Source organism: Jaminaea rosea (genome assembly GCF_003144245.1).
Source record: "Jaminaea rosea strain MCA 5214 unplaced genomic scaffold BDZ90scaffold_1, whole genome shotgun sequence".
In the NCBI taxonomy this organism is placed as follows: domain Eukaryota; kingdom Fungi; phylum Basidiomycota; class Exobasidiomycetes; order Microstromatales; genus Jaminaea; species Jaminaea rosea.
The window spans coordinates 2088024-2108897 of NW_020289975.1; the positions used below are offsets into that span (position 1 = coordinate 2088024).

General features: G+C 58.7%; 7 protein-coding genes across 7 annotated transcripts; 5 read left to right on the forward strand and 2 right to left on the reverse strand.

The window, feature by feature from the left end:
* The first annotated feature begins 76 nt into the window (after positions 1–76).
* On the forward strand, positions 77–6965 carry BDZ90DRAFT_229785 (hypothetical protein). Its single transcript, XM_025505209.1, has 7 exons — positions 77–120; positions 195–574; positions 649–765; positions 829–4080; positions 4153–4320; positions 4591–4621; positions 4688–6965. The coding sequence occupies exons 2-7, from the start codon at positions 196–198 to the stop codon at positions 6807–6809; spliced, it is 6069 nt and encodes a 2022-aa protein (XP_025365401.1). The 5' UTR covers positions 77–120; position 195; the 3' UTR covers positions 6810–6965.
* Positions 6646–8485, reverse strand: BDZ90DRAFT_229786 (hypothetical protein). Its single transcript, XM_025505210.1, has one exon. It carries the CDS (start codon positions 8289–8291, stop codon positions 6969–6971), a length of 1323 nt encoding a protein of 440 aa, XP_025365402.1. The 5' UTR covers positions 8292–8485; the 3' UTR covers positions 6646–6968.
* A 1103-nt stretch (positions 8486–9588) lies between these two features.
* BDZ90DRAFT_24747 (hypothetical protein) lies at positions 9589–10608 on the forward strand. Its single transcript, XM_025507598.1, has 2 exons — positions 9589–10167; positions 10271–10608. Exons 1-2 carry the CDS (start codon positions 9893–9895, stop codon positions 10458–10460), a joined length of 465 nt encoding a protein of 154 aa, XP_025365403.1. The 5' UTR covers positions 9589–9892; the 3' UTR covers positions 10461–10608.
* A 1268-nt stretch (positions 10609–11876) lies between these two features.
* On the forward strand, positions 11877–13459 carry BDZ90DRAFT_225470 (acid protease; the record flags this gene model as incomplete). Its single annotated transcript, XM_025504671.1, has 2 exons — positions 11877–12091; positions 12154–13459. 2 exons carry the CDS (start codon positions 11877–11879, stop codon positions 13457–13459), a joined length of 1521 nt encoding a protein of 506 aa, XP_025365404.1.
* A 788-nt stretch (positions 13460–14247) lies between these two features.
* On the forward strand, positions 14248–16081 carry BDZ90DRAFT_24811 (acid protease). The gene is made up of 2 exons (XM_025507617.1): positions 14248–14584; positions 14658–16081. The coding sequence occupies exons 1-2, from the start codon at positions 14373–14375 to the stop codon at positions 15925–15927; spliced, it is 1482 nt and encodes a 493-aa protein (XP_025365405.1). The 5' UTR covers positions 14248–14372; the 3' UTR covers positions 15928–16081.
* Positions 16065–18223, forward strand: BDZ90DRAFT_229790 (T-complex protein 1). Its single transcript, XM_025505211.1, has one exon. It carries the CDS (start codon positions 16281–16283, stop codon positions 17955–17957), a length of 1677 nt encoding a protein of 558 aa, XP_025365406.1. The 5' UTR covers positions 16065–16280; the 3' UTR covers positions 17958–18223.
* A 139-nt stretch (positions 18224–18362) lies between these two features.
* On the reverse strand, positions 18363–19992 carry BDZ90DRAFT_257852 (hypothetical protein; the record flags this gene model as incomplete). Its single annotated transcript, XM_025508007.1, has 2 exons — positions 18363–19231; positions 19305–19992. The coding sequence occupies 2 exons, from the start codon at positions 19990–19992 to the stop codon at positions 18363–18365; spliced, it is 1557 nt and encodes a 518-aa protein (XP_025365407.1).
* Positions 19993–20874: the final 882 nt, after the last annotated feature.

Sequence of the window (20874 nt, forward strand, 5' to 3'; positions counted from 1 at the left end):
CGCATGGCTGCTGGCGGGCCGACGTCACTCACATCACACTCGCCTGACTGGTCGTTTCCCCTGCCTTTTTTCCTTTCCATCATCATATACTAGACCGCTCCTCTTGAAACCTCCAACAGTGTGAGCCAGCGAAAAGCTGAGGGCAACACCACATCGTAACTGTCATCTCACAGTCCTCGTCCCTGCGCCCGCAGCATGTTTCCCGGAGGAGGGGGCCAATGGTCTCAACCTGGCCCTGGTGGCTATCCGGGCGGAGCAGGCTATATGCAGCAGCAGCCGACTGGATACAATCCTCAGCAGCAGCAGCAGCAGCAGCAGCAGCAGCAACAGCCTAGACCAATGGGCATGCAGCCTACGGGTTACATGGGTCCGCAAGCAACAGGCTTCATGGGTCAGCCGATGATGGGCGGTCAGATGGGAAGCCAGATGGGCATGCAACCCAATCGAGGCGGCTTCCTCGGCCCTCCGCAGCCTACAGGCATGAGCCCCATGGGCATAAGACCATCTGGTGGGCCGGGCTTCATGGGCCCACAGCCGACTGGGTACGGTGGCGGGATGCAGCCTCAACCGACTGGTGAGCAGACGATGCAAGATAGTGTCTAACGACCCTCACGCTGACATCCTTCTGTCGTCTCCCCTCTCTGCCAGGCTTCATGGGTCCGCAGCCTACCGGCTTCATGGGTCCTCAACCAACAGGCTATCCCATGGACCCTCGTATGCAGCTCATGAGCGCTCAGTTCCTTCCCGGATCTACCCCATTCTCAGGTGAGCAGCGGCTGCCATTCGCCGATGCTGCACCAGCTTGCTGACCTTCTTGTCCGTACGCAGGCGCGCCTACCGCATCGAACATGAATTTCTCAAGTGCAAGCATGCAGCCTTCCAATTTCCAATCGCAGATTCAGAATCTTTCGCAGCAGCAGCAAGGCTCAAGGGAGCCCAAGATTCCATGGACGCTCAGCAAGGAGGAGAAGAAGTCCTACGATTCGATCTTCCGCGCTTGGGACCAGCAAGGGACTGGCTTCGTCTCGGGTGATGTAGCGAGAGAAGTCTTCGGCCAGTCTGGTCTTGATCGAGACAGCCTGATGCAGATTTGGCATCTCTCAGATACCGAGAACAGAGGCAAATTGAACCTCGCGGAGTTCCATGTAGCCATGGGCCTCATCTACCGTGGCCTCAACGGCAACGACATTCCGCAGGAGCTCCCTCCCGAGCTCGTGCCACCCTCTTCAAAGCAACTCAACGAGTCCGTCGACTTCCTCAAGGATCTTCTGAAGCGCGATACGAGCGTGCGCAACTCCACAGCCCTCAACCTCCCCGAGGCTGGCTCGAATCGCGATGCCAATTACGCCAAGTCTCGATCGCTCTACCAGAACCCTATCGAGCGCAAGCAGGACGCAACCGCGTACAAGCACGAGGATTCTGCTGAGACGGGCGGATATCGCTCAAGCTCGCGCCACTTGGACCGCAAGACCGTGCGCTACGCCGGCGAGAGCAAAGAGGACGACATCAGCGAAATGAAGAGGCAACTCGCCAACACGCAGAAGATGCTCGACGATCAGGAGGGCGAAGACGACTCGGACGATCGCGAGATAAACAAGGAGATGGACGACTTGCGCTTCCGCATTCGCCGAGTGCAGGATGACATCGAGTATTACCAGCGTCGAGGCGGTCGGGACGCAGCCGAACAGCGTCGCAAGGCGGAGCGAGAGCTCATGCACCTCATGCACGAGAGGCTGCCTCAATTGGAGAAGCGCATCGATGAGAAGGATCGCCGCAAGAAGGATCGCTCGCTCAATGAGAGCAAAGAGAGAGATAGGCGCAACGAGGCCTTCAATCGTGGCTCTGCGTACTCGCCTCGCTACGATGACGACCGCGGGCGTGAAGATGACCGCAGTCGTTCCATGGGTCCTGGTGAATATCTGCGAGGCACATTTGAGCGCGATGAGCGTAAAAGCGATCGCGACCGCGACTCAACGCCTCGTACTCGAAGCCCAGCGCCGGAGCCACCTTCAGCCCCTGCAGCTAAGGCCGCGCCGCCTCCTCCTGCCCCTCCTGCGCCGGCCTCGCCCGCTCCTTCCTCGCCTTCCGTTGCGGCCCCCTCTAATGCTCCTCCAAAGAATCTCTCGGCGAGCGAGAGGCAAGCTTGGATCAGGGAGCAGGCACAACGACGCATTCAAGAGCGCATGCGAGCCCTTGGCGCGGCTGCGCCATCTCCTTCAGCCACAGACAGCACTGTCGAGGATCGCCTCAAGGCAGACAAGGAGGAGGCAGAAGCTCGGTCGGCTCAGGCAGACCAAGAGGCTAAAGCAAGAGAGGAGGCCCGCAAGGCCAGGCTTGAAGAGCAGCGTCTGGGAAAGGATAAGGCCGCAATTTCAACTGTCAAGGCAGAGCTCAACGAGCAAGCCAAGAGCGCTGATGCTCCTCCAGCCCCTGTCATGGAGGCTGCGCGCGAGCAAGTCAACGAGGAGGAAGCAATGATTCGTCGACGGGAGGAAGTGCTCGCCAAGGAGAAAGCGGAGCGGGAGGCTCGTCTGAAGAAGTTGGAAGACGATGAGGCAGAGGCTCGACGTCAGGAAGAAGCCTTCAAAGAACGTCAGTCAATGTTCGCCAATAAGAGCACTGCGTCGTCTCTTCCGCCTCCATCTCGCAAAAAGGCTGGCGCGCCTCCTCCGCCTCCGCCGAGCCGAAGTAGAGCGGCTCCTGTTCCACCTGCGCCAGCAGCTGCCCCTGCCGCAGCCGCTACGTCATCTCCCGCGCCCACGTCAGCCTCACTCGCACCCCCTGCCCCTCAAGCTCCTGCCGCTCAGACTTCACCAAGCACCAATCCTTTCCACCGTATGCAGGGCGGTACCAGCGGGGCGGGTGCCGTCGCTGGGGCAGCTGCAAGCCCTGCCACTCCTGGCGGCACGAACCCCTTCTTCCGCCAGAGCGGCGGTCCGGCCTCGACTCCGCCCGCTGTCAACGCTAGTCTTCCTGCGCCAGCTCGTGCTACGCCTCCGGTCTCTGCGCAGCCCACTGGAACAGCGGCCAGGTCCGTCAGTGCCGCTGCTCGCGCGCCCGCTCCTGCGGACGATGACTGGGGAGACTCGGACAAGTCGGACGATGATGACGACGACGACGATGGGCCAGGCACGACGACGCGGGCGACTCGTCAGAACCTCGCGGCGGCCCTGTTCAGTGGGATGGTGCCAAGCTCTGGTGGCGGAGGAAGTAACGGGAGTGGAAGGTCGACGCCAGCGCCTGCCGCACCCGCCGCACCTCCTGCACCTCCTGCGGCTGCGAGCGCTGGGGGTGGTGCTCCTCCTGCTCCTCCTGCTCCTCCTGGCGCTCCTCCTGCACCAGCTGCGCCTGCAGCCCCTCCTGCTCCTGCCTTCAAGCCTACGTCTGGGCCAGCCGACCGCGGTGCGCTTCTCGGCCAGATTCAGGGCGGCCTCAAGCTCAAGAAAGCTCAGACCCGCGATGCCTCGGGCGCCCCAGGTGCAGGCTCAGTCATTGGCGACGCTAGCGCCCCTGTGCAGCATTACTCGCCTCCTCCTAGCCCGCCAGCTGCTCCCTCTCCTGCCCCCCCTGGACCTGCTGCCGACGACGCTGGTGATGAGAGCATCAGCAGCTTCGCGGCCAACCCCAACCGCCAGAGTACCGACTGGGCGAAGAGTCTCGCTACCGAGCAGATGCATCAGAAGGCCAGCGCTGCGCCTGACGAGCCCTCTGTTCGCGAGGAGAACGAGAGCGAAGATGAGTATCAAGCTGCGCCCGAGGATCCGGATCGTGCCATTCATCCAGACAGCGCTTTGGGCGTCCCCAATGGCTCGGCGAGCGACGACACTGCCCTTGTCGCTGCAAGTGGCACAGCTGCGGATGCAGTCGAAGACTTCAATCTCGACGTCTCGATCCGGATGCGCACTCTCTACCCGTACAGCGGGCAGCGCGATGAAGATCTAAGCTTCGGGGAGAATGCCATCGTCATTGGACATCCGGGCAGGGATGCTGCGAGCGACTGGATGTACGGCACACTCCTCACCGGCGGTTCCGGTGAGAAAGGCCAATTTCCTCGAGCTTACGTGGCAGAAATTGCAGCAGGTGAGTGTGCGAGGCACGCGTGAGGCTGTCTCCGACCATGCTGACACTTATCTTGCGCCACTGCTTGCTCAGCCGTTACGGCGAAAGCAATCTACGACTACACGGCCTCCTCCCCCGACGAGGCTTCTTTGGTCGAAGGCGACGAGGTACAGGTCGTCGACCAGGACGACGCCAGCTGGTGGAAGATCGAACGTGGCGATGCGATCAAGATTGCCCCTGCTACCTATCTCGAGCTCACCGGTTAGTACTCAGGAGAAAGGTCTGCACGAAGTCGGCTGGAGCGGTGGAGAAATCGGAGAGGCACGGGCAGTTGGCGTCTACCTTATCGATCGAGGACAAACAGAGCGTGGCTGGTCGGCAGCTCTCCACTCCTACCCTGCACCTTCTCGTCCGCCCTGTTGGAACAGTACGCTGAGCGCCGTCTCCTTGCCTTCGCCCCTTCACATGTAAATCCTCCTCTTCAATCTCGAATCTCAAATTGATCAATGGTTTGCGTTCGGCGTTCAATAGCATCGAAGGATCAGCCTGCGAAGGATGCAAAGTAAGTGAGCGGGAAGAAAGGTGGCGGTGCGAACCGCTCAGCTGATTTCGCACTTTGTCATTGCAGCACGAAGACACTCGGCCTCCCCATCACGCTGAAGACTGAGATTGACGAGGAGGAGCTGCGGACCCCGGTCGAGAGGACGCCGATTGCTGGAAGGACGCCAACTCAGAGTAGGTCTCTTGAGCAGGTCGCAATGAAGGCGAGGCATGGCGGAACGGCTCTGAAAGGTGAAGATGACGGTGTTGAGGACGATGAAGCCGACTCCGAGGATTCTGTGACTGGTTGGACTTCAAGCAGTGAGGAAGAAGATGATGACGAAGATCAGACCAGCGACGCGTCGTTGCAGGGGGAGGAGCAGACGCCCGAGGCCGAAGCTGCTCGAGCGGCAGAGCGACTTCAAGTGCTCGAAGCGGCTGGCCTTCTCATCCGCAACGAAGGCAACAATACTCAACCACTACCAGGTGCTCGCAGAGCTGATTCACTGCTACAGCGGCGGAAAGCAACTCGACGGCCTAGCAGTAGCAGTCAGGAGGGCGACACTGCTAAAGACGCAGCGACTGCCACGCACTCCCGCACAACCAAAGGGCCTCGCCCAGAAGCACCAGCTCGAAGACGCCCGACGACGAAGAGACCAGCGATCCCTAAGCCGGAACGTGATTTACCGCCGCCTCCAGTGCCGAAGCCGGAGGAGCAAATGGAGGATGCGTACGATCGTTTCCTCAAGCTGCAGAAGGAGACGATGAGCCCGCCGAGAGACGTAGCCACTCCAGCCTCGGCCGCGATCCTGCCGGTCGTCAGTCCGAAGGTGCGGCCTTCAACACCGGCATCGCCCACTCCAGGCACAGGTACGCCTTCCTCTCACGCTACCGAGCAGGGCAAGGCCTCTGGCTTCCTCTCTTCGCTCACCTCTTCTCTACGAGGCAAGACAGCTGCTGCACCCGAGCGTAGACCCACGCCGGTCATTTCCGGCCCAATGTCAGCCGTCGCAGCGGATCGGCCCCTGTCGTCCTCTTCAAGCGACGCCGCACCGACTGCCTCAACTTGGTCGAGCTTCATGGACGCCACCACTCTTCTCTCCCTTCCGGAGTCAGAGCGCAAACGCCAAGAAGCCATTTTTGAGCTCTGCCAAACGGAGACGACGCACGTGCGCGACTTGCAGACTATCGTGGAGGTATTCTACAATCGCATCGTCGAAGAGACGGGCCTGATGGACGAGAAGGCTCGTCTAGTCGTTTTTGCCAACATTGAGGACGTGCTACTTACAGCGGTGAGCTTCTTGAGCGATCTGGAGGAGCGACAAAGGGCGTCCAGGCTCTACGTGGACACAATTGGTGACGTGCTTGCGGAGCACATGCCCTCCATGAAGGTGTACTTGCCATACTGCACAAATCAAGGGACGGCGGCCCAGATCCTCACTGCGGAGCGCGCAAGGCAGCCTGCACTGGATCAGCTACTCGTTCAGCTTCGCAGCAGCCCTGCCGGGAGAGGTTTGGATCTGTCCTCCTACCTTTTGACACCGATGCAACGCATCACCCGCTACCCGCTGCTCCTCTCGCAAATCCTCAAGTACACACAGGAGGACCACGTAGATCACCCGTTCCTCACAGAAGCGCTCAAGAATTCACAGTATCTCTTGACGTACACGAATGAGCGGATCAGGGAGCGCCAGTCAGAAGAGCGGCTCAAGGTGCTCAGCCAGACCCTCTTCGTCGGGAGTGAGGCAAGAGTCGACCTCACGAAACCCACACGCTTCCTCGGCGCTAGGCGCATCCTGCGCGAGGACGCGAGTTTGCTGAAGCGCAAGAGCAAGACGGGACGAAAGCTCACCCTCGTGCTGTGCAACGATGTGCTCGTAATCCTCACGGGCGGAAATCACCTATATCGAATGCCCGCGCCACTGGAGGAGGTGGTCGTTCGTCCACTGAAAGCCGGTCGTGCAGCAGCGGCCGCAGCGGCCGTAGGCGCAGGTGAAGATACGGAAGGTCCCGGGGGTTTCCAAATCGTCATGGCCGGCGGAACGGACAAGGTGGACCTGAAAACGACCTCGCAGCGTGCGGCCCATCTCTGGATGAGGGATATAGAAGAGGCAAGGAGTCATTGTCTCGATGCGGCTTTGAGGGCGCCGAGGTCGCCACCTGTCGATGGGGACAAGCGGAGAAGTAGGGTCGCGAGTGTGAGGGCGTGAAACTCAGAGAGGGGAGAGGAGATAGAAGGGTGATCGAGCCTGTTGATGGGGATTGATGATGGGAATAATGGTACAATGTTGAAGGTACAATGGGATCGATGCTACGAACAGTGATGAAGCGAATACCATCTTTTTGCCAGCGCCAGCCACCGCAAACGGTCACGCCTCACTCCTCCTCGGATCATCAATGGGCTTGCCCAGCTTGAACTGAAGCCCGAATACCGGTCGCTTACTCCCGCTGGCCGTCGTTGAGTTGGTGGTCGCGGCACCGCTACGGATGAAGCCGCCGGGTATGGGGGCGCGGCAAACTGGGCATGGCCCAACGAGAGGGTCTAGTCGAGCTGCCCCTGCGCTCGGACCTGAAGTTGTAGCCGTCGTTGATGATGATGACGCTTCCACGCCGTCTGCTCCTTGTTCCTCCTCAAGCCCGCCAAGGGCCGCAGCCAAAGCAGCCGCCTCGACTCCCTCTGAACCAGGCAATCCATTGACTTGTCCTAACCCTCCGCCCATGCCCGCCATGCCACCAAAGAAGGCCGAAGGCCAGCCATATCCACCGAAAGCGCCACTGGAGAATTGAGCAAAGGCTGCGGCCTGCTGTCTAATCTCATCTTGCTTCTGCTTGGCGGGCGTCTGGAGTGCTTCAAAGAGGCATTCAGAGCAAAAGACGTGGCCGCAAGGTGTGGTGACGGCGTGTGGATGCGGGGCACAGAGGCAGATTGGGCAAGTATATTTGCTGAGAAGGGGATGGGCTACTATCGGTGGTCGACCTCGCGTAGGTGATTGGCGAGGGAGGGGCAGGCCATTGGGTCCGAGCTTGTGCGGAGGAGAGGAGGAAGGAGGTAGGGGTGCACTGGTGTTGGTGTGCGACGCCGAAGCTGCCGCTATGTTTGTCGCTGTCGTTGCTGGGTCGTTGCCGCTGGCACGAGCTCCATGGAGGATGTCATCATCTGCCACGACGATTGGCTGAGGACGACTTGATCGCACGACCCGATCTACGAGAAATCCACCGCCAGAGGTGTTTGCGGTCGAGGTAGCCCTCTGACGTGCTTCAGGGGCTTGCGTATCTGTATCCATTGCCTCTGCGGGAGCGACGGTAGGCACTCGAGCTGTCCTCGTAGGTCTTGAAGTCGTGCGCGAAGGACGAGAAGTGCGACTGGGCCCTGGAGCGTCTTCCTCGTCGCTGCTGAGGACTACGACTGGGGCTCTCGAATAGGGCGAGTGACGTATCGATGATGATGATGATGATGTTGTTGTTGTTGCTATCGTGCGCCTAGTAGGCGGATGGTGAGGAGGTCGTGATGCCGCTGGGCGTCTGGGCATCTGAAGGTGATCCTCCTCGATGTCGGTCTGAGACTCGTCGTCGTTGGTCACACTGCCTTGGCTTTCTTGCAGAGGCTGTTGTGCAGAAGAACTTTGGCTTTGGCTGCTACGACTGCCACTGCCACTGGCGTGGGCATTAGCAATGACTGTGGGTCTGGGCATGCTGGGCGAGAGTGCTATGGCGATGGGTGGAGGTGGTGGCGAGGATGAAGGAGGAGAAGGCGCCTTCTTTGGCGCTGTCCTTGAGCGTCGGCAGGCCGAGGTGGACGATGTGGTGCCACCAGACCGAGCAGGTGGCATCGCCTAGAGGATACGATGATGGTATGGTCAGGAAGCAAAGGAGCGCTAATTGCAATTGCGCCGCGTGAACAAAGCAAAGGACCTCCAACTTGGCTCCCGTCCCGCTCCCTCGCTCCCTCGCTCCGCTCCACTCGTCTCCACTCGCTCCCAAGACTGTCGGACAGGGCTCCAGGCGACGACGACAACGACGACGACGACTGAGTGGCTCACTTTGGTGACCTATGGCATGGCCAAGACTTGCCCGCTGCGCTTCATCACCGGTCATTGTCACTCGGCCCTTAGCATCCTCAACTACTCTAGAGCAAGGATCGACATCTTCCCTCGACAAACAAGCCGTGCCAAGCCAGCAGCATCAAGCTGTCCGAACTCGTTCCGCCAGCCCTTCAGCAAATGTCGGGCAGTCGTACACCACGAAACAACCCGTCTTTGTACGCTCCAGCCGCTGCATCTCGTAATCGTATTGGATTGAAGTGGACCCTGGGAATCTTGAGTGAGCATTGGCAGCGGCCTGACTGAGGAGTCCTCTGCACAGACCTTTCCCGCACTCTGCCACCAGCGAGCCTTGTTTGCCGTCGGTCACAAGGGCTCGCACTACCCACGGTGGGAGCGCGGAGCTGAACCTTTCCGCAGCGTCTTCGGGCAAGCTGATCCGCCGCAGCATCAAGTGCCCCGTGTGGTCCACTTGCAAGCGGCGAGAGATACAGCATACCCATTACAGCTAAATGATCTTGGTCCTCCCTTCCCCCAACCTCTCTCCGTGTGAAAGTCGCTCCTTCGGTCTTCTCACGCCCTAGGAGGGCCGCGACTACCCTCGCCCATCCTCCGCAGCGAGAGGCACCATCGGGTCGCCACATTGGATGGCAAAGGCCACATAGCAGAGGGTCACGCAGTCGGTTATCGACGTCAAACTATTGAAGCGCCTCAGAGCGGCCTCGTAAGGATACAAAAGGGGCCACCTCGTCTCGTCTTCTTCTGCTCTTGATTTCACCACTCATCCCTACCAGGTCTCCACCCCTCCCCTCTCCGCGGCTCATTGCCACCTCGCTCAACCCTACGACCTATAACGCTCAACGAAGACCTACGACGATCTAACGCCTCCTAACGAAAGCTGAACGACCCCCGAACGACCCTGAACGACCACCTCACCAACCCAAAATCCCAAAGACGCAAAATGTTCGCCAACCTCGCCACCTTCATCGCCACCACCCTCCCCCTCATCACGGCCCTCATGGCCCCTCTTCTCCCACTCTTCGGACCCAACGATCGGCTCGGTAACAGTGTCGGTGTCTTTGCCGCCCCCCTTCCCATGCCCAAGCCTGTTCCCGCTCCTATGCCCCTGCCCACGCCCATGCCCACGCCCACCCCTACGCCTACGGCCACGACGACGCACACGTCCAAGTCCGACCTCTCCTCCACGACTCACAGCTGGGGCGGCGGAGGCGGCGGCACTCCTCGACCCGTGAATGACAAGTGCCTGGCCGTCGGCAAGATCGAGGGCACTTCCGGTCATGTGGCCATCTTCAAGGATCGCCGTCAGATCGGCTACACGAGCCGTGACCCCTGCACCGGGCAGGCCGGACTGGACATCCAGAGTGAGTAGCGCAAGAAGGTTCACGGACAGGGAGGAGCTTCCGATGATGAAAGCTTACCTTTCATCCTTCTTGCCCGATGAAAAGGCGAGCTATCTTACACCTTCACCTGGGGCGCCCACTGTAATCAGCGCGCTGGGTATTTCCAGGTGAGCGAGCAGACCTGGACTTCTGCCTGGCGGCAATCCGTAGAGCAGTCGCTGACCTAGCAATCCCTCTTTCGCTCACCTGTTGCCCATTGCTTCGTCGTAGGACTGCTCTGGCGCCTATCACTATGATCGTTCCATTCAAGGCGATAATCCTCAAGGCACCCAGTGCACTGTCGAGTTCGACTGTTGAGCCAGCAGACTCCCCATTTGAAGAAGAGCGCGGACGCTGCGGCGTCGCCTTCTTTACACCCCAGTCGGCAGAAGACACACATGCCCTTGAATATGCTACGTAGCTGCTCTGGCTTGACTCGAAACACGATACGACAGCGGCCGCGCATACAAACACGCTTTGCGGTCCAATCTGATACGATACGATAGACACATAGACGGGGCTGAGAGCTCTTCAGAACGAGTGTGCGACCCCCACTGTCTCATCGTGCGAGAGCGCGTGTGTGCTGAGGAGACCGTGGCAAATCGGCAGACCTGCGGTCACATATCCCGTAAGGAGTGAATGGTTGCGCCCTCCTAGGCGAGTATTGCTCGCGAGGTCGCAGACATGCGCCAGCACCTCGAAGACTCCGTGACCGTTCACTTCGCCTCCGCCTGGGTGATCAAGCAGAGGAGACTCCTCGTCGCTACATAATGCCGCCAATCCTCTAAGGCCGCCACTAGACGATGATGATACACGTTCCTTTCTTTCCGTCCACACCTATCTCGCATAAGAAGCTGGTACACATAGCCTTGCCCCTTGCGCTCATCATGCGCCGCGAATAGCATTGCGCCATCGATTCTGTCTGCTTGGTTGACAATCCCAGACGATGACCTGCACAGTCGAGAGATAGCAGATTGAGTAGGGCGCACTAGGGGGAGTCCGTGAGACCTAGAAGCGGCGTGAGAGCCTCGCCTTGGTCGCCTTATTGTTCATCGTCACTCGCGCCCGCAGGGCCCAGCGCGGGGATAGGTCGAGGCGCTGGACTGAGCTCAACTACTCTAGACAGTGGCGCTAAAGTGTTAGCGAGACAAAAGCCTTGTTTTGACCCTTGTGAATCGTTGGTTCCCGCCCTCCCGCGCGTTGGCTCGCTCCGCGGCGGGGCAGCCATGCTCAACATGGCGCCGCCGCTACCCGAGGGTCGCGTGCTCAACCTCCGTGTGTGCATTGAGACATTTCTTTCCTTCTTATCCATCGCTGGCTCCTGACGCCTCATCGATATACAGTCAGCCATGGCTTCAGCGCTAGCGCGCGTGCTAGCCTAGACAAAGACGAAGACGTTTCTGATCGCACCACTTAGGGCTCGCCGACCTCGTCATGGACCAAGAATCAAGGCAACGAGGTCCCCACTCGCTTCGGCCGCTGTTCTCCCGCCTCTAGCCTCACACCCAATCACAGCGACGAGGCACAAGGCAAGAATTGTTCCGCGGGCCAGCGACCCCGTGTGCACAAATTCCACTAATCGCACTTCACAAGCTATGTTTGTGACCTGGTCATGGTAGGCTGATCGCCGGTAGCCGATTTCGGGGTCCGCCTCGCTGCTGCAAGAGGAGTTGCCGTGTGTCTTTGCTTTTGGTGGGCTCAATGCGCAGTAAGAGAGCGCATTGGCCAATGGTCAGTTGGAAGATATTTAAGAGAGGTGTCGGCTCATGCGATCATCTTCGACTTTCGCCTCGGCTTCCTCCTTTCGACAGTCTACACTTTGGCTTCCTCCATCGTCATGCTCGTTCCGTCTCTCGCCATTCTCATCGCAGCGGCGGCTTGTCTGCCCGCAGCTCTTGCCGCTCCCTTCCCACTGTCCGCCCTCCTCTCTCGACAGGCCGGTGATGGCAAGCCAGCATTCACTAAGATACCCTTCCACCGTGTTCGCCACGATGGCCGGTCAAATGAGAAGCGGCAGATATCCCAGGGCTTACAGGCAAATCATTACTACGCGTGAGTCTGGTTTGCATTCTCTTCGATTCCTCTGCCTCACGCGCTGATCCTGTCACCACCAGATCCTACGCCGCACAAATTTCCATTGGTAGTCCGCCACAAGACTTCTGGTTTCAACTTGACACGGGATCGTCCATGGTATTCGTGGCAGGCGAGGGCTATTCCAGCGCCGGAGATCCTTACTATGATCCGAGCAAGTCGTCTACAGCCCATGCGACCGAGAACACCAACGTCACACTGGGATATGGCGGTGGTACGGCGACCGGAGATCAATACACGGACACCCTCAGCTTCTTCGGGCTTCCTCAGGAGAATTTCCGCTTCGTCACAGCGACTTCGTCGACGGGTCTCATCGCTTTCCCGGGGACGTCGGGCCTCATTGGGCTTTCCAGCAGCAAGCTTACGACCAATGGCAACGACGCCTTCATTCAGACATTGGTCGATCAGCAGCAGGTAGAATCCGTCGCATTCTCTTTCTCCCTCGAAGGACTGAAGACGCAGGCCGAAGTGGGATGGCTCAACGGTCGGCCTCCGTACTTGGCACCAGGTGGTACTTTCACCCTCGGCACCTCCTTTGATACCACCCAATATCAGGGTGAGCTGGTCACCGTCAACCAATCGGAGTACCCCCCCACACCAGGAGCCTGGACTGTCCCACTCACTGCCGTCAGATTCAACAATTTTACATTTGATCCTGCTTTTGCCCTCATCGACTCGGGGACAAGTGGCATGGCTGTGCCTCAGGAAGCGCTGGATCAAATTCTCAGTAGTATACCTGGGGCGACTGTGCAAGAGGGCATCACACTCTTGCCATGTGACTACAGCTTCACGACATTCGAATTCGACCTGAATGGCGTGCCTTTCTCGGTGGGGCCAGGCGCATTACTTAATGGCCCCACGTCCGACCCAGCATTCTGCTCTACTTTTCTGTCAGCGTCGTCTCAGCCGAGTCTCTGGATTCTTGGCGATGCATTCATGAAGTACTACTTTGTAGGCTTCACCGCTGGTCCCAACCCTTCGATCAGCTTCGGCCAGCTACCGGACAATGGTGTTGTTCAGGCATCAACGACGTCTGGTAACATTGCACAGCCAACGGTAGCGACGCGCGAGGCCCAGGCGAGCCCACTTCCTCAGACCGTTTCCGTCGTCTCAATGCCCGCAGTCACCGGCGGGCCCTTCGCGTCCACAAACCAGCGTGGTGCCACCAGGTCATCTCTCGCAGCCATTGCAACGGGTCAGGGCTCTAGCTCGAACGGCAACTCGAATGGCAGCTCGAACGGCGCAATGTCCGCGATGAGCGCCAGCTGGGCATCTAAGCTCTTCGCCGCTGGGTGTGGTCTCGTCGCCTTGCTCGCTGTCGCCTTGTAATTCTTTGCCGCGTTTGCCAGCTCATCTCAGCCGTCTTCTCTGCCTCTTCATCGAACTCTCTACTGTACAATTTCAGCCTCATACTCTTCTTGCTATCATTGATTCACGATTCTTTCTCGAATATCATCCCTGGGACATGCTCTATCGTCACGCCCGTCTTCGTGGAGCTCTCGAGGACAAACCTGCTTGTCGACCTGACCGTGACGCCTAAGTCACTCCGCTCAGCAGCCTGGGAACGGAAGCAGTGAGGGCCTAGTCTAGCCGCCTTCCCGCTCCGCCGGCTCGCTCCGCCGGCAGCCAGACTCAACGTGGTTCCGCTACTCCCGCGGTCTGTTGCTCATTAGACGAGATGAGTTCGCGTACATCAAGGTCCGTGTGTGCATGAACGCCATCCTCTCTTCATCCATCACTGGCTGCACAGCTCGCATCGACGGTGAGAGCTTTCCACCCGCGGCCTTAGCGCAGCCCGCCGGCACAATGTTTGTGGTTGTTGAGGCAAGTAGGCTATCTGCTCGCTTCGCACACGATTTCCCATCGCTAGTCTCGACGCCAATCGCAACGAGGATGAGGAGATGGCGACACAGGCTTGCTAGCCGCTGCGCACCGCAGATTGCACGAAGGCCTGAAAGCAGCTTTGTTGCTGGCCTCGTCGAGGCAGCCTAGTTCAAAAGGTAGAAGCCGACTCTGTGGCTATTCTTGCCCTGCCGAGTATCTTTGCTCGCACCGGCCGAGGTGCTCGGCCTGGAAATGTACTGCCATTTACCCTCCATCTGATCAGAAGATGGGCAAAGTCTCAAAAGGGAGGTGCGAACTCGTGGTCGGCTTCTGTCATGACCTCATACCTCCTCTTCTCCCTCTTCCTCTCCCGATCCTTCTTCCTGTCCCCGCCCGTGCTCACTTGTGATTCCCCGAGATGCTGGCGCAATGGATCATCATGCTCGCAGTCGCCACGGCTCTGCCTGAAGCGCACGCCGCGCCTTTTGCGCTATCAGATGTCATGCCTCGACAGCCACTCGGACGCATGCCAGCATTCACCAAGATGCCATACCGCCGTAGCTCCCACACCGGCACAAGATACGGGAAGCGACAGATCAAACAAGGCTTGCAGGGCGAAGATTGGACAACGTGAGTGCAGCATGAGCTCCCAGCCTCCGCCCGTGGCTGACCTGCCATCTGATCCTCGAATTGGCTTCCGCAGCTCCTACTCCGCCGAGGTCTCTGTCGGCACTCCACCTCAGAACTTTTGGCTGGACCTCGACACAGGGTCGTCCGACCTGTTCGTCATGATGGACGGTTTTCCGACTGGTGCGCCCCTGTATCGTCCTGATCAATCCTCGACTGCTCGCCGCACCGGCGCTTCCGGCACTCTGTCATTCGGCAGCGGCAATGTCACCGGCGATCAATACGAGGACATGATCAATTTCTCCAGCTTCTCGTTGTCCAACTTCAAATTCTTCGCGCCAACAATGTACTATCCTAGTGTCATTCCCACGGGTGCATCCGGCCTCCTCGGAATGTCTAGCAAAGCCCTCACGCACTCCGAAGACGATGCTTTCCTGCAGACGCTCTTGACGACGAGCAACGTGGAGTCCATTGCCTTTTCTTTCGCGTACAAGCAGGTCGCACAACACGACGGACCACGAGAGCAGCTGGCAGGCACCTTCACCATTGGCACTGAATTCGACTCAAGTCAGTACGATGGAGATTTGTACACTTTCAATAGAGCGAATTCCAAGCTTGATAAATGGCAGCTACCTTTGGACTCTGTCACATTCAACGGTCAGACCTTTCCCTCAAGCACAGCCCTCATCGACACGGGCACGAGCTTAATCATTGCCCCTCCTGAGGTCGTGCAGCCCTTGTATCAGTCGATCCCTGGAGCTCTCTTCAACACTACCGTCTCAGCGTGGCTTGTGCCCTGCAACTCCACCGTGACCTGGGCATTCGTCTTCGGCGGCACTCAGTTCGACATGTTGCCGGAAGACATAGTAGTGATGGGCTCTGACGATGCAGCAGTTCCCGACCTGTGTGTGGCGACTGTTCAGCCCAACGATGAATCCTCTTGGATTTTGGGAGATTCTTTCATCAAGAATTACTTCACTGGCTTCCTCTACGGTCCGAATCCGTCGATCTCGTTTGCTGCACTACCGCAGGAAGGCGTGCAGCTGGCCTCGACAACCAGTGCAGACATCCCGACGCCGACCATTCGCGTTCCAAAAAGTGGAGAGATCAGCCTCCGTCCCACGCCTACCATATCTGACACGGCACCAGCTGGAGTCGGCTTTGCCAGCACGAATGCACCGGGAGCCACCAAGTCGTCCCTTGCGCCCAATGCGACAGGTGACGCCTCCTCCTCCCGCTCAAATGGCAAGTCAAATGCTGCTGCGCCTCTAGCGGGTAGCGGCTGGCTGCCGCGCCTCCTTTCAGCTGCCATTGGTCTCATCGTCGTGCTCGTCGTCATCTTGTAGTTCTCGACTGCCCGACCTTCGACTAGAGTTTCAATCCACGTGCCATCGAGCTGTCTTGATTGTACTGCTTCAGCAGCGTACTTTCGTTGCTATCCTTCATCTGTTTGCACTTCCATACCTCGAGCATAGCAAGCTCTTGATTGACGAAGCACAAGATTGTTTCTCAACCTGGTGATGGTGAACGCGATGGCAGTCCGCTCATCGGCCTCGGAACGGAAGCAGGGAAGCCGCGAGCGGACGGGCCTTGGACGAAGACGTTGGAGAGAGAGAATGCGCAGGGGGCAGAAGCAACACTTTGTACCTCTCTCACTCACTCTGACTCCACTCCGTATCTGCCTCGTTCCTCTCCAACGATGGCACAGCTCTTTGCCAAGGACCCTCGAAGCGGTGGCCTCTTCATTGGGGGCCAACGTCTCGTGGGAGCAGAGATTCGTGACCAGAATGTCCTCGCGGCGCAGCAGATTGCAAACGTCGTAAAGTCGTCGTTGGGACCAGTGGGACTTGACAAGATGCTCGTCGATGACATCGGAGACGTCACAATCTCAAATGACGGCGCTACTATCTTGCAGCTCCTCGAAGTTGAGCAGCCCGCGGGAAGGATCCTCGTCGAGCTGGCCCAGCAGCAGGACAAGGAAGTCGGCGATGGCACAACTTCCGTCGTCATCATCGCCGCCGAGCTCCTGCGACGGGCAAATGAACTCGTAAAGAACAAGATTCATCCCACGACAATCATCACTGGATATCGTCTCGCCTGCCGCGAAGCAGTCAAGTACATGCAGGACCAGCTGGCCACAAAAGTCGAACGCTTGGGCAAGGAGAGCCTCATCAACGTCGCCAAAACGTCGATGTCATCAAAGGTCATTGGCAGCGACGACGACTTCTTTTCCAAGCTGGCAGTTGATGCCATGCTCGCAGTCAAGACGATCAACCCGCGCGGAGAGACCAAGTACCCCGTCAAGGCAGTCAACGTCCTCAAGGCGCATGGCAAGTCAGCGAGGGAATCAATGTTTGTCAACGGTTATGCTCTCAACTGCACCGTCGCCTCTCAAGCCATGAAGACTCGCATCAAGGGTGCCAAGATTGCGCTCCTCGACATCAATTTACATAAGCAGCGCATGCACATGGGCGTCCACATCACCATCGACGACCCAGAGCAGCTCGAGAAGATCCGTGCCAGGGAGAGCGAGATCGTGTTGGAGCGGGTCAGGAAGATTCTTGCCTCGGGCGCAAATGTGGTACTCACCACAAAGGGCATCGACGACCTGTGCCTCAAGGAATTTGTCGAGGCTGGCGCAATGGCGGTGAGGAGGTGTCGCAAGGAGGACCTGCGCCGTATCGCAAAGGCGACGGGCGGACAGCTGGTTTCTTCTCTCGCCAATCTTGAGGGAGAGGAGACCTTTGAATCGTCCAACCTCGGTCACGCGGAAGAGGTAGCACAGGAGCGCATCAGCGACGATGAGCTCATCCTCGTCCGAGGAACAAAGACCGTCTCCAGCTCCTCAATCGTGCTGCGCGGCGCAAATGACTATCTGTTGGACGAAATGGAGCGAGCCCTGCACGACACCCTCTGCGTCGTCAAGCGCACCCTTGAGTCGGGCTCCGTCGTACCCGGAGGAGGAGCAGTCGAATCGGCCCTGTCCATCTACCTGGAGAACTTTGCCACAACTCTCGGGTCGCGCGAACAACTGGCAATTGCCGAATTTGCACAGGCTCTCCTTGTCATCCCCAAGACTCTAGCAGTCAATGCAGCGAAGGACTCGACGGATCTGGTAGCAAAGCTGCGCGCCTACCACAATGCGGCGCAATCTGCTCCGGCGGGAGATGCTAAGAAGGCGCTGCGATTCTATGGGTTGGACTTACTGCAGGGGACGGTCAAGGATAACTTGAAGGCGGGCGTATTGGAGCCGACGGTCAGCAAGGTCAGGAGTCTCAAGTCGGCGCTCGAGGCAGCGACGAGCTTGTTGAGAATCGATGCGTCCATTACTTTGCCTCCGCCGGAGGAGAAGCCGGACCCGCATGCGGGGCACTAGGTGCGCCGGGAATCGTAGGAGGAGGATGGCTGTAGAGGAGACATAGAGCAAGAGGGGACAGTGCGATGAGAGCCATGCATGGCTCGTCTGTACGACCGTCGTAGACACGCTCAATGGCCATCGAACTTCTCCTGCGCAGAACGATGAGTGCAACATCTGATCCTGTCCGCCGCATCTTTGCGGTCTCGAGTCTGGCGCTCCGAAGAGGCGAGAAGACATTGCGCGTGCCGTCACACCGCTATGAAGAAGAAATGCTGTGCGATTTGACCATCGTGTATGACATGGATATAGCGACGCATGCGAGGAGACCGAGGAGCTGCATGAACATGGAAAACGCAAGGAAGAGAGAGAAGAGGAGGAGGAAGAGGAGCGGAAGGAGACTGGCAACACGGGATACGTGGACCTCTAACGTCGACCGGTGGAATAGTCTGGGTGCTGATAGTACTGGTGGTGGGGCGCAGGCGGTTGCTGCTGATAATGCGCTGGTGGTCCCCGCGACGACGATGCAGGTGGCGGCGGCGCTTGGCGCTGGTAGGCGCGATGCGGCGGGAAGTAGTCGTCATGGTCGATGCTGCCACTGTGACTGCCGTGTGAGCCAGGCGTAGTCACCATGCCAGGGGCGCCATTGATCGGCGTAGTCGCGCCCGGCGAAGTGCCGACCGAGAGCTGATGGTAGTGGCCTGCATTATGATGTGACGATGGGGCTGCGTGGTGGTGGTGGTAGTGGTGCTGCTGCTGCTGCTGCTGATGGTGATGAGCGACGGCACGTGCTTGCTGCTCAGCAGCGGCCGTCTGTAGCTGCGGAACCAGGATACGTCGTCGTGCATTGATGAACCAATTGGACACTTGACTGATGGACAGACCAGTCAGACTACAAAGGCGTCGCTTCTCGTCCTCATTTGGATAGGGATGGTTGGCGTGCTCCATGAGCCAGGAGCGAAGCAGCTCCGTGACGTCCTTGGGTAGCTTACCACGGCGACGGGACATCGATGAAGCAGGGGACGACGTCGTCGACGAGGTCACGTTGGACGCCACGGCGCCGTTGAAGTAATCGTGATGAGGACCAGCAGAGCGAGGATAGTCAGGTGATACGGAACCATCTCGCGCAAAGGGGTGGTATCGAGCAGACGACGATGACGCCGAGGTGATTGGTCCAGGTCCAGGTCCAGGTCCAGGCCCAGGACCAGCTGATTCCCATCCAGGCGAAGGCTGTTGAGGGTACCAGCTGTAGTTGCCGTGCTGCGGAGGTGTCCCTTCGGTTCCAGACAGCGTAGCTAACGGGGCAGCAAGGCATGCATGGTCAGCTCTGCCGCTCATTGATGAACATGCAGTCGCAACTCGACTTACCTCGACGAGCTTGCAGGGGACCACCAGCACCGCCGATGACCCGACCTGATCGCAGCGAGGAGCGACCGGGGTCATCAACTGGTAGCCACGAAGCCGTCAGTCCAGTTGCACTTGGCCTTCGCGGCTCTGGAGACTGGCGAGGAGGCGTCGGATACGACGAAGGTCCAAAGGACTTGACAGCTTCGACGACATCGTACCTTGGCGGCGGAGGTCGATGAACGTCGCTTGCTCGACGGTGGTAATTCTCATCGTACGAATGCGTCGTCGTCGGCCTCGAAGAAACCGTCTGGCGTCGAGATGGCGAGCTGTCCTGATACAGTGGGTCTGGTACCCGTGCCGGCATTGTACCTTTTGGAGAGTGGCCATGCTCATGGGGATTGGCTTGCTCCTGTCGCACGCTCGCAGTCGCCTGCTGGCTTGGATAGCTAAGCCTTTCGCTGAGCTCAGCAAAGCTGGGAAGTCGTAGCTGTGGAGACGTTTTAGTAGCTGTGAGGGCCATATTCGAGGAAGATGGGGAGCGCCGATGGGAAGACGATGGGTCGTAGAGACGTGAGGGTGACGTTTCGGAAGAGCTGACAGGTGGACCAAGACCGCTACTGCTGCTACCGCTACCGTTGCTGCTGAAGCTGCTGATGCTTTGAGCGTCGTCGACGAGTCGGCCAGCAGACTGTCGGGCCAGTGGTCTCATCCAGACGTCGGGGTAAAGACGACGTCAAGAACAAGGGGTGGACGAGACGAGGGCCACAATGATGCTGGCAAGAGCGGCTGCTGCAGCGAGGCGAGGAATATCCAGGAAGAGGACGAGTAGAGGCGCGAAAGGAGGCGGGCAGTTACAACGTCAATAATTTGCCCAGTCATCACTGCCCGGCGTTCTAAGTGAGAGGGCTGCAACAGTTGACTACGATGCTGCGATGCGCCTGGCGGCTCGTCGCTTGCCACTGTACTTGCGCATCGCAATGGCACCACCATCTAATCCTGTGCCTGGCAGCAGGAAGTGCGACGCCCCGCAACTCGCCCGTTGACAGGCACCGATGCTACCCACGGCTCCGTCTCAATGAAGCTCAAGTGGAAGAAGGGAAGAAGCACTCCGACTCACCAGGTACGAAATGAGGGGCGAGAGCAAGCTACTCAGCCGCAACGAAAGAAGCCGTGATTGACGGTCCAGCGAGCCACGAGGAGCTGCTGTGCTGTACAGTCTACTACGAGACGATGCCTTGACTGTAGAGCAGCGTGCGTGCGGGCCGCTCAAGAAACTCTGCAAGACTTGATTGACGTCGAAGGAATTTGATGAGGGCGTGAATGGGAATAGAGGTCCGTAGGCGCGTTTCGTCGACGAGGTGCGAGCGGCTGCCTCAGATAAGATGATCGCTGCAACGTCTTGCGAGCGTGAGATGACGGCGTTGATGCTGCTGGCTGCTGTTTTGACGAGGGTATCGAAATGACGATGACGGCAAAGTGACGAGGAGAGTTGAAGATGTATGATCCAGTCAAGATGACTCTTTGGCGTCCGATGATTTAGGCGATAGAGCTGCAACAGCTGCCTGGATGACGTCGAGACGGTGAAGAGCAG